General features: G+C 42.6%; 1 protein-coding gene across 1 annotated transcript in view; it reads right to left on the minus strand.

Moving 5' to 3' along the window:
• The window catches only part of LOC124802499 (protein borderless), a 470,917-nt gene that overhangs the window by 82,597 nt on the left and 372,592 nt on the right, over positions 1 to 15,728 (minus strand). Inside the window, exon 6 of the mRNA XM_047263317.1 lies at positions 3,700 to 3,890. Within this exon, the coding sequence (XP_047119273.1) occupies positions 3,700 to 3,890 (191 nt within the window). The remainder of the gene's footprint in view (positions 1 to 3,699; positions 3,891 to 15,728) is intronic.

Here is a 15,728-nt window from a genome sequence, read left to right on the forward strand (position 1 = left end):
TCTGTGCGTCCGCCCATGCATGACAGAATAAACAGTTCCTAATTCTCCCCGACGGATAACCATCTGCTAGAATCGCAGCTTTAGGCATTCTGCCGCGAGGTGGCAGGCCGTCTACACATGACTTGTTGGGTCTGTCGTGTAATATCGGCCTTAAGCACAACATCTGTTCTGGTGAAAAAAAAAAATAGCTCACTCTTGACTCCAATGCGTGATTCTTTACATGCTGTTTCCCGATTCACGACCTATGATAGTTGACGCTTGTCGAGGCATGAACGGACGAATGGAGATTCCATTGTTGCCGGTTCCAAGCGGTACGCGCGTGTACGTGCTTTGCACTTCACCAAAGCGTGTATCCTGCAGATTACGTCTCTCGCTTTTTTTCTGTAAAATTAGTCGCTTACCACTACCATCGGCGATGAAATAAAAGTTCACTAAATAACTCGCTACGATCACGTTTAATGCTCTTAACAGCTACGACATTCACAGCAGAGCGCTCCGAACATTGCTGAACGCTCGTCGCCGTCCGCGAATGCGTGTCTTAGGTGCGCAGAGTCTAAACTGGACAGCCGTCGTTCATGACTCCAACTTCAGCAACGCAAAAATATCGGTAAGAAAATATCGTGCAGGGAATATATTCGATAGAAGGAGAATATCTGACTAAATGCTTAAATTAAGAAGATCTTTATTACACACGAATCCCTTGTTCAGAAGCTCATTGACCACAGATCACATTAGATAGGTATTTCCTTAAATGTAATATGCACGAAGTTTGTGTGTTGTAACAAGTATACTTATACACAAAGAATAGGCTCTCTTTACAGTTCTTTGTCTGACAGGTTATCATAAGTCTTCAAATAAACGTTGTTATAAAATTATCAAGGTCCTTGACTGAGATACATACCGTATTTACAAGTCTCTTGTCCGTGGGTGTGAACGTTGAGTGCATCTTAGCTACTAACTGAAGCAGATTTAATTCTTGCCCACCTCGATACCCACAGCCACAATCGTTTCCTCATGGCTACAGGCTACAGGGTGTGAAGTTTGCGATACTCGTACCTACTTACAAATTTGTCGAAACATAATACACTGCTCTAGAAAAGTAAGGATCGCCTTTTGAAAACACCGTAATTGACTTCCACTGCGGAGCATCACTTCGAAATTTGGCTGAAAGGTGACTACGATCTTCCTCTTAATGCTGCAAAAGCATGCCGCGTAGCGACGTCACCTCAAACTCAGCGACGCTTCAAAAGCGAAGGTGTCGACACATGCGAAAAAACGCCACAGCTCAGAAGTTCATGTGACGTGAAAAGTGTGCTAATGACGTCACATTGGCCCCACATTTCACCACAATCCTGGTCAACACCACCGTGGACCTGTCATACGATGGGAACGTCGTCACAGGCCCTATCACCCACATTTCATCCCTTCGTTTGGCGCCTTTGTGTCATAGCCACGACACAAAGCGTTAACATCACGCGGTTTTCTTATGACAGGCCGAGAAAAACACACCGCAGCTCAGAATGGACACGATAAGGTCCCAGGGGATGACATAGAGGACGCTAATTCCCTCACATTTCGCAGTCAAAAACGACAGTTGCAGTGCGATGAGCAACAGCAAGGCGTTGTTGATAATCTAAGTTCCTGCTGATATCTGCGTGACGTTTCAACCCCTCTCTACATCATGGACTAACAATCCCACTGAACGTGATCTCACTCCTTTGGAGAGTAATGCGACCACAGATTTTTCTCTAGTAGGGGGTGGAACCACCAGCCCAGGGAATACTCAAAACCATTCAACGATATCTGACATTTATCCGAAGCAGCGATGGACACGTAAGAGCCTTCAGCCCTCCTGTTTTCCGCAGCCCTGAGGCGTGATGACGTGGGAGTTCAGCATCAACGTGTGCGGAAATAAAACGGCAAAGGGTGGCCCTAAAGCCTCGCATTTTGGCAACAGCTTCGGTGCACCCGCGCACATTTATTGACAATGTTAAATTGGTGTGAACATTTCTGAAGATACGTTTCTAACGCGCTCAATAAAATTCCGTGAGTGGTACCGAGGGTGTTGCTGAAAGGGTGGATCTTAAAGTGACCCTTCGACGTTTTATTTCCGTACATGTTAATGTTGCACTCCCGCGTCATCGCACCACAGGAGGGCGAAAAATATGAATGTTGAAAAAGTACAGGTACGCTTTGCTGCAACGGTTAAATTAATGGTTTGGAACGGTCTCCAGCGGTTCCAACCTGTATGGCACAGCAAAAATTGCGGTCGCGCTGTACTCCAAAGGGGTCAGATCACGTTCGATGTGGATGCAGCCCATCAATATCCTTAGAGAAAGGCTGAAACGTGCCAGGGTGTCAGCAGTGTTAAAAGGTTGTCAAGAACACCTTGCTAATGTCAACGCTTGGTGACGCTGTTCTGACCTCCATCGGAGAGACGTCAAACGAAGGGGCGAAATGTGGGTAGGAGGGGTCGTGACGACCCCCCATCGTGTGAGACGTCTGAGATGACGTTGGGCAGAACTGTGAATTTTGGTGTCAATGTGACATCATCAACCCACCTTATAGGTCACGTGAACTTCTCTGATCTGCGGCCTGTTCTTCGCATGTGTCGACATCTTGTTGTTTGAAGCGTCGCTGAGCCCAAGGATGACATCACAAAGCGCCATGCTTTTCCACCATCGTAGAGGAAGGTTATAGGTACCTTTGAGCCAGATTTCAAACTTATGCGTCCCAATGTGAGGCATGTACGGGGTTTGGGAAAGGTGATCTTTTAATTCCGTTGCGCAGAGTATTTTGGAGAAACGATAAAAGTTGTAAGGTCTTTGTCGTTTATCGCTGTAATTTATAACATAACAAAGAAACTGATTGCTATCAGTGCGTGTGTCTTTCATATGTGCAGTATTGCAAAGAAATAAAATTATATTTCTCATTAGTTTCCTTATATCTAAAACTAATACTCGACTACAAAATATATTTAATATAAAAGAAATCACAGATTAAATGTGAAGAAATATTTGCACTTGAAAGAACTGTATGCTTTACTTTTCAGAAGTATGCTAATTGGAGGCTTAAAACGTAAGACACATTCGTTTTCAGGATTGTTACTTTAGTTTTTTGATGTAACTAATTAACATGTAATTTCATTCACATCGTTTCTATATACTGTGCTTTGTAATAAAGAAATTGCCTACAAATTACATACCTGTCGTAAGCCCACTGGACGCACTGAGGACATCAGTGGGTGTCGTGCAGACATCTAAACGTCACCTGCCTCCGGTGTTTGTTACTCACTATGAAAGTAAGCACGAAACGAAGAAGTGGACGGGCGCGAGGTTCAGTCACCACCATAGAAGGGAAGTGCAATACTGACTGCTAACTGGTGTGCTGATTTAACTAGAGTCCAGTCAGTGGGTGAAAAGAGGGGGCTGGGAAGGTTGTGAGAAGTTGAATAATTGCTCAGAAAACAACCGTGTAGTAGTAATAATACAAAATTGGAAGACAAGACGCTGAGTGTTTTAGAAAGTATTCTGCCACCTTTTAAGTGAATGCGCACAATATTTCTAATTGTCAGCAGCGCCATAACTCGGGACGTCTGGTGTCCTGTGTAAGGCTTACGCAGGTCGGGTCACGACTGCCTAAAAAGAACGGGACATCCGGCGACAGTCAGCTCACCTGGGGACAGTCTGATACACGCACCTTGCTGAAGTAGAGGGAGCCGTTCCTGCGCGAGAAGACGCCCTGCACGTTGAACGGGTCGAACAGGAAGCCGTCCTTCTCCCAGCGCAGGTTGGTGAGCGGCGGGTTGGCCCGGAAGTGGCAGTCCAGCACGGCGGGCCGGCCGTACGGCAGGAAGATCTCGCGCGCCGCGTACACCACCTTGGCCTTGTCTGCAACACTCGGCGCAACCACACGCACGGTCAGCACCGGACCTCAGGTCAGTTGCCATACTTAGCTAGCTAGTTTCGTGTTCCATGGATCATTTGTACAAGTGGCGTTCAATGAAGAATGAAACACACTTTGTTTTTCTCGGCCAATTTCAGTTGGAAAAATTCCGAATTTGTTGTGGAACAGCCTCTATAGTTTCGTGAAGTTCCGATTGGTGGCGGCGCTATAGATCGCCTTCAAAACGCCGTCTGTAATGGAAGTCGGTTGCATGCATAGAGCTGTCATTGAGTTTCTTTTGGAGGAAAACCAGAGCATCGCAGATATTCGTACGCGCTTGCAGAATGGCCACGGATACCTGGCAGTGAACAAAAGCATAGTGAGTCGTTGAGCGAGACGTCTGTCACCATCGCACAAATGTTCCACAATCCTGTTCGGCCTAACGGGTGTTGGCCGGCTGCACACAGCTTGGACTCCTGGAATGTTGGAACGTGCGGACACTCTTATTCGAGGTGATCGCCGAATCGCTATAAAGCACCTCGCTGCTCAGCTGGATGTCTCTGTCGGTAGTGCTGACAACTCGTCCACCAGCAAGACGTTGGCTCCGACGCCGATCAGTATAGTGGTACAATCTGGGCCTACAGGCCCTCCCAGTAAGTTGGCGTAAGGACGTCGCAGTGAACGGAGATGATATTGACAAGATAGGTTTTTGTAATAAAAAGAGTGGGGAATAATATGGTGTACAGGAATCCCGAAAAAAAGCAGCATACTTTCAGAAAAATAATGTGTTGCATTACTTACAGAACACACCTAGTCCTATTAGTCGTAATGATGTGTCACTTCACATTAATGTTACACATTGTTATGAGAGTAGTAAAACGGAGATAAGGAAACATAGTGGGTGAATATGGATTGGGGGAGAGAAATGAAAGAGGAAACCGTCTGAGAGAATTTTGTACAGAGCATAACTTAATCATTGCTAACACTTGGTTCAAGAATCATAAAAGAAGGTTGTATACATGGAAGAATCCAGGAGATATCAGAAGGTATCAGATAGATTATATAATGGTAAGACAGAGATTTAGGAACCAGGTTTTAAATTGTAAGACATTTCCAGGGGCAGATGTGGACTCTGACCACAATCTATTGGTTATGAATTGTAGATTAAAACCGAAGAAACTGCAAAAAGGTGGGAATTTAAGGAGATGGGACCTGGATAAACGGATAGAACCACAAGTTGTAGAGAGTTTCAGAAAGAGCATTAGGGATCGATTGACAGGAATGCGGGAAAGAAATACAGTAGAAGAAGAATGGGTAGCTCTGAGGGATGAAGTAGTGAAGGCAGCAGAGGATCAAGTATGTAAAGAGACGAAAGCTAATAGAAATCGTTTGGTAACAGAAGAGATATTCAATTTAATTGATGAAAGGAAAAAATACAAAATTGCAGTAAATGAAGCCGGCAAAAAGGAATACAAACGTCTCAAAAATGAAATCGACAGGAAGTGCAAAATGGCTAAGCAGGGATGACTAGAGGACAAATGTAAGGATATAGAGGCTTATCTCACTAGGGGTAAGATAGATACTGCCTACAGGAAAATTTAAGACACCTTTGGAGAAAAGGGAACCACTTGTATAAATATCAAGAGCTCAGATGAAAACCCAGTTCTAAGCAAAGAAGGGAAAGCAGAAAGGTGGAAGGAGTATATAGAGGGTCTATACAAGGGCGATGTACTTGAGGACAATATTATGGAAATGGAAGAGGATGTAGATGAAAATGAAATGAGACATACGATACTGCGTGAACAGTTTGACAGAGCACTTAAAGACGTGAGTCGAAACAAGGCCCCGGGAGTAGACAACATTCCATTAGAACTACTGACGGCCTTGGGAGAGCCAGTCCTGACAAAACTCTACTATCTGGTGAGCAAGATGTATGAGACAGGCGAAATACCTTCAGACTTCAAAAAGAATATAATAATTCCAATCCCAAAGAAACCAGGTGTTGACAGATGTGAAAATTACCGAACTATCACCTTAATATGTCACAGCTGCAAAATACTAACCCGAATTCTTTACAGACGAATGGAAACACTGATAGAAGCCGACCTTGGGGAAGATCAGTTTGGATTCCGCAGAAATGTTGGAACACGTGAGGCACTACTGACCCTACGACTTATCTTAGAAAATAGATTAAGGCAAACCTACGTTTCTAGCATTTGTAGACTTAGAGAAAGCTTTCGACAATGTTGACCGGAGTACTCTCTTTCAAATTCTAAAGATGGCAGGGGTAAAATACAGGGAGCGGAAGGCTATTTACAATTTGTACAGAAACCAGATGGCAGTTATAAGAGTCGAGGGGCATGATAGGGAAGCAGCGGTTGGGAAGGGAGTGAGACAGGGTTGTAGCCTCTCCCCGATGTTATTCAATCTGTATATTGAGCAAGCAGTAAAGGAAACAAAAGAAAATTTTGTAGTAGGTATTAAAATCCATGGAGAAGAAATAAAAACGTTGAGGTTCGCCGATGACATTGTAATTCTGTCAGAGACAGCAAAGGACTTGGAAGAGCAGTTGAACGGAATGGACAGTGTCTTGAAAGGAGGATATAAGATGAACATTAACCAAAGCAAAACAAGGATAATGGAATGTAGTCGAATTAAGTCGGGTGATGCTGAGGGAATTAGATTAGGAAATGAGACACTTAAATTGGTAAAGGAGTTTTACTATTTGGGGGGCAAAATAACTGATGATGGTCGAAGTAGAGAGGATATAAAATGTAGACTGGCAATGGAAAGAAAAACGTTTCTGAAGAAGAGAAATTTGTTTACATCGAGTATAGATTTAAGTGTCAGGAAGTCGTTTCTGAAAGTATTTGTATGGAGTGTAGCCATGTATGGAAGTGAAACATGGACGATAAATTGCTTGGACAAGAAGAGAATAGAAGCTTTTGAAATGTGGTGCTACAGAAGAATGCTGAAGATTAGATGGGTAGATCACATAACTAATGAGGAGGTATTGAACAGAATTGGGGAGAAGAGGGGTTTGTGGCACAACTAGACAAGGAGAAGAGACCGGTTGGTAGGACTTGTTCTGAGGCATCAAGAGATCACAAATGTAGCATTGGAGGGCAGCGTGGAGGGTAAAAATCGTAGAGGGAGACCAAGAGATGAATACACTATGGAGATTCAGAAGGTTGTAGGTTGCAGTAAGTACTGGGAGATGAAGAAGCTTGCATAGGATAGAGTAGCCTGGACAGCTGCATCAAACCAGTCTCAGGACTGAAGACAACAACAACAACATGTAAATATGGCTGCGGGCTGACCCTTGAAAAAGATTGTTCTTAATTTATTTTTTATTTTTGTTTATTTTCTATGCAGATGGGAATTACTTATTCCTGCCCATCGCGTTTCACATATGGTCACATTTCCGACCCTTCCAGATATGCTAGAACTGTCTGTTAATCTGGCTTCCAGCTGGTGGGGGAAGGATATTCTGGTTCAGCCTGAGGAGGAAAGGATGAACTTCCTCTAATCCTCCTGAATGGGTGGCTGCTGTATCCCTCTAGGCTGATTTGTCGGGTGACGAAATAAATAAAAAGAGAGAGAAAACGTGTTGTACTGTGTTTGTCCTCGAGTACATATATACAGTTTTGGTCGTTTGTGTGTTCACATATCGAGTCGTATGGGGCAAACCATGGTTTCCGGACATATGGTTTTTGGGACTATTTTCTTGTTGGTTGTTCGTTATATATTTGTTTGTATATTTTTTTGTAAATCATACAAATCCACAATTTCATTCAGATGATGATGAAATTTTGTACACTTTACCTTCAAGGCTAGAGGAAGATCACTGTCTACATAAGATTTCGCAACCTGACATGAAACATATATCCATACAATATACGAACGGAAAAGGTTGTTACGAAAAGTCTCTAACAGTTCTTGGTCGATTTCCTTCATATTTCTACACGATCCCGTAATGAATATTGCTTCAAAGAGTTTGTTCGATTTATTTACTTCAGATTTCTATATTCAGATGAAACAACTAAGATAGGTAATGAAAAATTAAATGCCTAACAAACGAAATGTATCGTGATAAACTGAGCATGATCCCTGCCGCGAGAATATATTACAGCGGTGATACCCGTCTTGGAGATAATACCGTCAGACGTCGCTATATGGCGGGACGTGCGGAAGCTCGACAGTTTGACAGATACATGATTGTAAACACTTATTTACTGATTCGTTGCCGCTCTTATGACATATACACTAAAAGATATTTTAGTCCGTGTTTTACAGTCATTTTTATTATTAAAATCCATAATGGCATTCAAATGTTAAGACAGCTCATGGACATAGTAACAACAAAAGGCGCTAGATCACGGCCTGTTCAAAAATTTAGCAGAACGCGAGGTTTCCCGAAGTGTGACTAGTCTGTTTGAACATTTGAGTCACGCTCAAACACAGACCTACTTGAAACAGTGAAAATTTGGATAAACAATAGAAGAGGAATTTTCCAAAAACACAATAAGATACTATCGCAAAACGTAACAAAAGATGGCAAAAGTAATCATCTTTCCACACAGGTGAAGATGTACACATTCTTCACATTCCGTTGACACCCAATGATTCAAATATGCCCTTCCATTTAAGGCGATTGCAGTTTCCCATGCGCCTTGCATTCGCTATGAGTATCAACAAGGTACAGGGGCAGTCACTTTGTGTGGCCGATATTAAACATTCTGGGAAACGCCAAGCACTGCAGCTAGTAACACAAAACAGCAGGGGCTTTAACATCTGTTGCTGAAAATGTTCGTAAAACCCTGGCTGACGTCAGTACTTTACAGAAGTGATGTAAGCAGGAGTAGGAAATGGCCAATGAGAATACCTGCATTTTGCTCCGGTTTCTGGTTGGCTGAAAGGTCTGTATGTTACATAATTTCGAGGAGACCTTTTGAAGATTTTACAATTGGTAAGTCGGCCTTCAGCTCTCCTGGTAATTGGGTGTCAAAGAGTGGGCCCTATGGGACGAAATCTGTATTTTACAGTCATTATCTTTTCGGAGTTATGGAGTTAGCGTGATCAATGAAGTTGAAACTTCCTGGCAGATTAAAACTGTGTGCCGGACCGAGACTCGAACTCGGAACCTTTGCCTTTCGCGGGCAAGTGCTCTAGTAAATGGTAGAGCACTTGCCCGCGAAAGGCAAAGGTCGCGAGTTCGAGTCTCGGTCCGGCACACAGTTTTAATCTGCCAGGAAGTATCATATCAGCGCACACTCCGCTGTAGAATGAAAATCTCATTCTGGAATCAATGAAGTTATTTTTCCAATATGGAAACTTTACAAGGCATTCTTAAGTGCGATCCCGAGCGCGAGCTTGAATTCTGCTCACGTACTTTCCTATTTTTCTCACCTAGTATCGCGCATTAGTGAGCTGAGATTTGTTCGGTCAAAAGAGGTCTCAGATCTGAACATGGAGTCATTAGCTGAAAACTTTTGGAAATTTGTGGTAAGATCTTATGGGACCAAACCGCTGAGGTCGTCGGTCCCTAAGCATAGTCGACCGCTGTGGCCGAGCGATTCTAGGCGCTTCAGTCCGGAACCACGCGGCTGCTACGGCCGCAGGTTCGAATCCTGCCTCGGGCATGGGTGTGTGTGATGCCCTTAGATTAGTTAGGCTTACGTAGCTCTAAGTCTAGGGGACTGATGACCTCAGATGTTAAGTCCCATAGTGCTTAGAGCCATTTGAATCATTTGAACTCTAAGCCTACATACTACTTAATCTAACTTAAACTAACTTACGGTATGGACAACACACACACCCATGCCCGAGGGAGGACTCGAACCTCTGACGGGGGGAGCCGCATGGACCGTGATAACCCCTCAGACCGCGCGGCTAGCCCACGCGGCTGTGTCATTAGCTGCTTGGAAGTGGTGTTCAATAATAGTGACAGATTTGGGTACGGTTAACTGGAACCAATAAATTTAATTTGTTTCCGTAGGGACTTGGGGGGGGGGGAGTCGACTTTAACGTCCCAATGTCAGCGAGGTCATTAGAGAAGAAGTACAAGCTCAGACTACGGAAGCATGGGGAAGCAAGTGAAATTATCAACACTGCTTCAAATTTGACCGTATGTTTATTCAGTGTAGGCCTTACTGCATTAATACACGTGGCAGATTAGATACTAATCAAAATCGACGATGAAATGTGCCAATTCTGTGAAGATAGAGACGTCAGCAGCGATGGACTCGGCGACGAAAAGAACTTTGAGGACGAAGTTGGGGGCTTATCAGGCCAAAGTAGCAAAAAGCGACCATCCATTAGCCGTGGCGATAGTTGTTATAGACCAGGCATCGATGATATCCGTACGTTTCAAGTTTTGCTGTATGATAAATACTTGTCAATCTTTAAACGCGTTTTCCTCAAAACCATGTTTTTCGGCATGGTTGTCGTCGTCCACGCTCCAATTTTCATCCGATTTTAATGATTTTTGGTCTCTCTTGATGCAAATTGAATTCTCTTCAGTTCATCGAGCCGACTTTTTACATGTTGATATTTAGTATTTGTTTCAGCCTAGAAAGAGGGGTCCCAAGAATCGCCATTTTTTTTCAAATAGGTTATCTTTAATTTCGCAAAAAAGAATTACAATTCCCTACGATGAACTAAAGTTACATCTGTAAATCAGGGTTTCGGATAACAACAACCGGAGTTATAGTGACAACCGTTGTTCTACCTCCATTTAAAGGTGCCTCGGAAAAATCCCAATCATACATTGCAGATATTAATACTTTTCAATAAAAAATACCAATAAAAACTTCCATGTATTTTTATTTATTGCAGCATACACCATTGTCTACTACATTCCAGTACCGAGAAAAAATACCCTGAATTTGAGAAATATTTTCGTCCGTGACCATGTCGTTTCCCTTTAACCACTTCGTCCAGTTACAGATTTGAGTATGCTGCCTCTCTCTCTCTCTCTCTCTCTCTCTATCTCTATCTCTATCTCCAATTCTCCCGTAGAGTTTGAACTGTATTCCTGCTTTGTTGCTGCCTGCTGCATCGACTATCGGCGTAAGTTGTTACAAGACATTTGGAGTCGGTGCAGGAACAGTTAGCCTAAAACGCATTCCAGTCCTCTGGCCGGATCACGGAATCTTCCCTGAAAGCAGGTGGTTTGGTAGAGGGCTTTTAATTATTGAAATTCGAGTTCTGAGAGAACCCAAACTCGCGAGTCAAAGCGAGGACAGCGACCCTTATTTAGACTGATTTGTTGAAGTGGTAGAGCAGAAAATTAATCCGGGTCCGAAAATAAACGTTTCTAATGAAATCCACGGAGCTGTACGTCACGTGATTTCTCTTGTACGACGCACATCGCTATAGTGCGTGCATTCTGGCCGCTGCCGCAATGGTAATTTCGTACGACAATACAGAACATCCGAGGAATGGACGAAAGGTACATTTCAGTATTACACAAACAGAAATTCTTCTATGTAACAGAACGAGTTGCGAAGGATATGCCTTCTCATTTCGTTATCAAATTTAATTTTCATGTTTTGTTATCAAATTTAACTTTGATGTCTGTCAGACATTTTATGTCGTTGAGTAAGTGATCAAGGCTTCCTTTGGCATCATTTTGCACCCGCTAATGTGGAATAATGAATGTAATTTTTGCTTCTGGTATATCAATTATTTACATCACTCTTACTTTCGAACTGTAACGTGTTAATTCAAACAAACTTCATGAGGAAATACGACTGCGAAGTAGTCGAAATATCTGACTCCTGAAACAGACGTCTGCAAAATAATCGTAGGAGAGCGCCACTTATTATTCTTACAGCAATTTTCTGAGAAGTGAAAACTTCTGTTCATAAAGATGACTTACACCTGAACTTAATTCCACGTCACATTATTGAATGAAAATGCGAACAAAAAGGGGCAATCAAAATCTCTTCGCTTCAGGACGTTGTCCCGGCGTTTACAGCGTAATGCGTCTCCGACGCGGCTATGTAAGCAACAACATGCGTTTAATTTTCACCTATACGATAACTTAATTTTCTTAAAATTTTACACCTTTCTTATAATTTTCTTACGATGTGTTATGTACAGCATTGGTGTTGTATCTCTAGATACGGCTGCAGCTTAGAGTACTGGAATTTCGTGGTTGGAATCGCGTCATCTCAAGTCTTAAAAGTAGAAGTATAAATGTCCTGGAGTGGGATATCTGCCGAGCTGTGCAGTTTCTGATTTCTGGTGACCTACGGAGACGAGAAAATAATTAAAATTTTATGGATGACAGTGTCATGCAATCGAAACGTCTTTTGAGTGATAATTAATAGGGGTGGCCCAATAAAGCATGAAAATATGGGTACGACACCACACACGCATATATTAATGAGAGGGGGCATCATCTACCTACAACAGAAACAAGTGACCATTGTACTAATCAGGTTTATTATCATAAACCACCAACTTATGAATTACCCACTGTGAAAAGCAACAGATCATTTAATAAACAGACAAGGGATTATAAATGTGTAATCTAACTTTTACACATGTGGGTGAACACGATAAAGCATGATTTAGGGAATACATATCGGATAGGGCCAATGACTAGAAGAATTGTTAGTGAATTGAAGCAAGAACCCAGTGAAGCAGAACCACCAGTAACATCGCCAAAGTGCAGGGTGGAAGTAACCGGCTGGCTATGAGACATTAAAACTACACCATTAGCTCCTGATGGGAGTTAACTAACATGGCGTCGCTACCTAATTAGTGACTGCATTGGGAGCCTATTCTTACCACACTCATACAACATAAAGGTGGAAGACGACAGCAGTAACAGCTGGAGATTCTGAGACCACCGTGGCCTCTGTACTGAGTACTAAAATGGAGACATCGTCCTATACGACACCAAGTGTTGCCTTACTCTGCTGCAGCAAGTGACCTCTATCCTAACAGTCTGCAACTTAGCTGTTTCTGCCCTAGCAGATATCTCCCAGCCAATAGTAGCAGACATTGCGAGTTCCACTGAGAACAATTTTGTAAGAAGGTTAAAAAACTCCTAGTCCTGAGAATTTTTTTATGGTTAACCAGTAGAACTGTGGCGTCAGGAGGGAGCCAGAAAACCTCTCCCGCTCCTTGGTACGATTCTGAACTTGACAAACAGAGAGGCTTACACATAGAAACGCACGAGAAAGCATGTGCACGACAGAAATAAACATTATGAATTAATCAGAAAGCCTGTATAGGGAACTTGAAACGGACGTTCTTCTATGCCGTGGCTGCCGAGGCAAACGGTGGTTCTTAAACTCTACCATCTCTACTTTAGATTTTTTATTTTTTCTAGAAGGATTCTTCCCTGCGTCTCGAACAATATTGAGTTTGGCAGCTAGCTGGCTCTTTGTGCCGCCCCGAGTGCTGGGGTTGGCGAAGCAAATTCCCTTTCGAATACTGCCCTGAAGTCGGCCCTCAGCTCTGAACGCGTTTATGGTTTCTCCTGGCCCTTTTAAGGCAACTTCTACGTCGGTCCAGCCCACGTGCAAGCTTTCAGCTCTGCAGAAAATAACAACACTCTAACAAAAGACGGGCAGAGAAGAAGCTATTAGCTGGGCAGTCACTGGTAGTATTGAATACTGTCTGCAGTTATGTTGCAGGAAAAGAGATCGACTGCATTGACCAAGGGGAATGAGGATACAATATTATGAAATATGTTGTGGAGCAGTTTTGAAGAAAAGCTGCCACGTAACATAAGCAAGCAATAAAAGTTGATAGCCGCAGGTTTCTTATCTGTATGGTGTGTGCTGCCGATGCCCACGTTTCCACTTATCAGCCTCTGAATAAAACAAATGTACATTAACGTTCAGGACAGCTCAAAAAGAATTTAGCGAATACAAGTGGCTATAACTATTTAATATTTAATGAAAGCGATTCAGATGTTAATATGAGCCATCATAACTGTACTTCAAGTGCTTTTGTTATGCCACTTTAGCATTTATTCTAAGTGAACATCTTCAGGTGATCTGTAGTTCAGTAAGACACAGATTAAACTAAAAGCTATTAAAAAATACGTGTAATGTAGGATATATGAATCACATCGAAAATTCACCAGTTAGCTTCGTAACTAATGACAAAATGGTAGAAATGTTTCACTGAAATGACTCAAATGTATAACTGCCAAATATAACCTTAAAAGGCACGCAATGAAACAAGACGAGCACACAGAAACACTTCATCAACTGCCTGACACAAGCACAGCCTGCTGCACCTGCTGGCAAAATAACAAGATGCTTGGCTTTTGAGAATAAGTTCAAAGTTCTGTGCCCTAGCCGTAGACGGGCCAGTCAGGTCCCAGCCGACCGCGGTGTCGTCCTCTGCCACTGGCGTCATTGAATGCAGTAGGGAGGGGTGTTTGGTCAGCAAACCCCTCTCCCGGTCGTTCTTGGGTTTTTCGATGTTGGAGCCGTTGATAATCTGTCGGGTAGCTCCTCAGTTGGTCCTACCAAGCTGAGTGCAATCCTGACAAGTCCTCCCACCAAGGGAAGGCGGAAACGGGACCAGGTCCTCCGCATGGCAATTAGCACGAATGAACATTCAGCTACGGAGGCAGACTTTGAGAAAAAGATTTTGTGAGAATTAGTTAGTAAAACCGTTGGTGATCTTTCAATGTGCGTTACATGGCATGTATTACATGTATGTGTTAGAAAGCTTTTAGCCTAATCTGTGTCTTGTCGAACGACAGGTCAACTAAAGACGTTCATTAAGAAAGAATCTGGGTTCGGCGTAATAAACGCACCTGAAATACCGTTGTGGTCGTTTTTATTAACATTCATGTTATTCAGCTGCGGAGTTACAGAATGATCATGAATGTCTGCCCAGCGATACATCGATATGAATTACAGAGACCGTAGAGACTAGTTAAATAAAAGTTTTCGACGTCGTTTATAGGTTTTCCTCTTGGTCACAGGGAAACATATACGTGGTAATCCATTTCATACCATACATTCTGAAGTAGGAGGGCTATTTTTTCGATCCATCGCCAAATTAAAACCACAGTGAAACATTTGAAAAAGCTCTCCGTAGATGTGTTAGGCAGTGTGTCTGGTATGCCTGTCGATTGCATCACGTCACAGGATGTACAGCAGGCTGTTACGTACTTCTTCACGCAAAAGGACAGGGTACTTTAGAAAACGGGTATCTTCAACCTCGTGCATCGGTGGGATGATTGTCTCAGTGCTCCAGGCTATTCTGCCTGATTAGCATACAGATTCTGAACTGTGTAGTCTTCGAACTGAAGCTTTTTAATCGTCCATTATTTGTTAACGTGCTGGTTTGCCTCTCCAAAGTACTTGCAACAATTCGAAACGAAACGTAGCTGAAATTAATCGTTTTAAGAGTGCGAAAACGTTTTTTTTTTTTTCAGTTTAAATTCTCATCTACATGGTCATATAATGTTTTTGAAGTTTACATCCTACTTATTATATACTCTTAGAGCAGAATAGTTTGTGGCATATGTTGTAGAACAAACAACTACTAACATTGACGTAAGCGATATACTTTTTATCGCATAATTTTACAAACCATCGTACAGTTATTGCAGGATAACTATAGAACAGAAAAAATGCCGAAATGAGCTGGTGGTGACTTAAATATAACGAGTTAAAATTGTGTCAATTGCAGGAAAATCTTGGAAGATTAGGTATAACATGTTTCTTCTTCGACCCAGTATGCATTGTGGTCCCATCAGAGAGAAAACGTATTGTACTGTTTTTGTCCTCGAGTACATATATACAGTTTTGATCGTTTGTGTGTTCACATATCCAGTCGTAATAAATCGTATGGGGCAA

This window comes from Schistocerca piceifrons, chromosome 6 (assembly GCF_021461385.2).
Source record: "Schistocerca piceifrons isolate TAMUIC-IGC-003096 chromosome 6, iqSchPice1.1, whole genome shotgun sequence".
NCBI lineage: Eukaryota > Metazoa > Arthropoda > Insecta > Orthoptera > Acrididae > Schistocerca > Schistocerca piceifrons.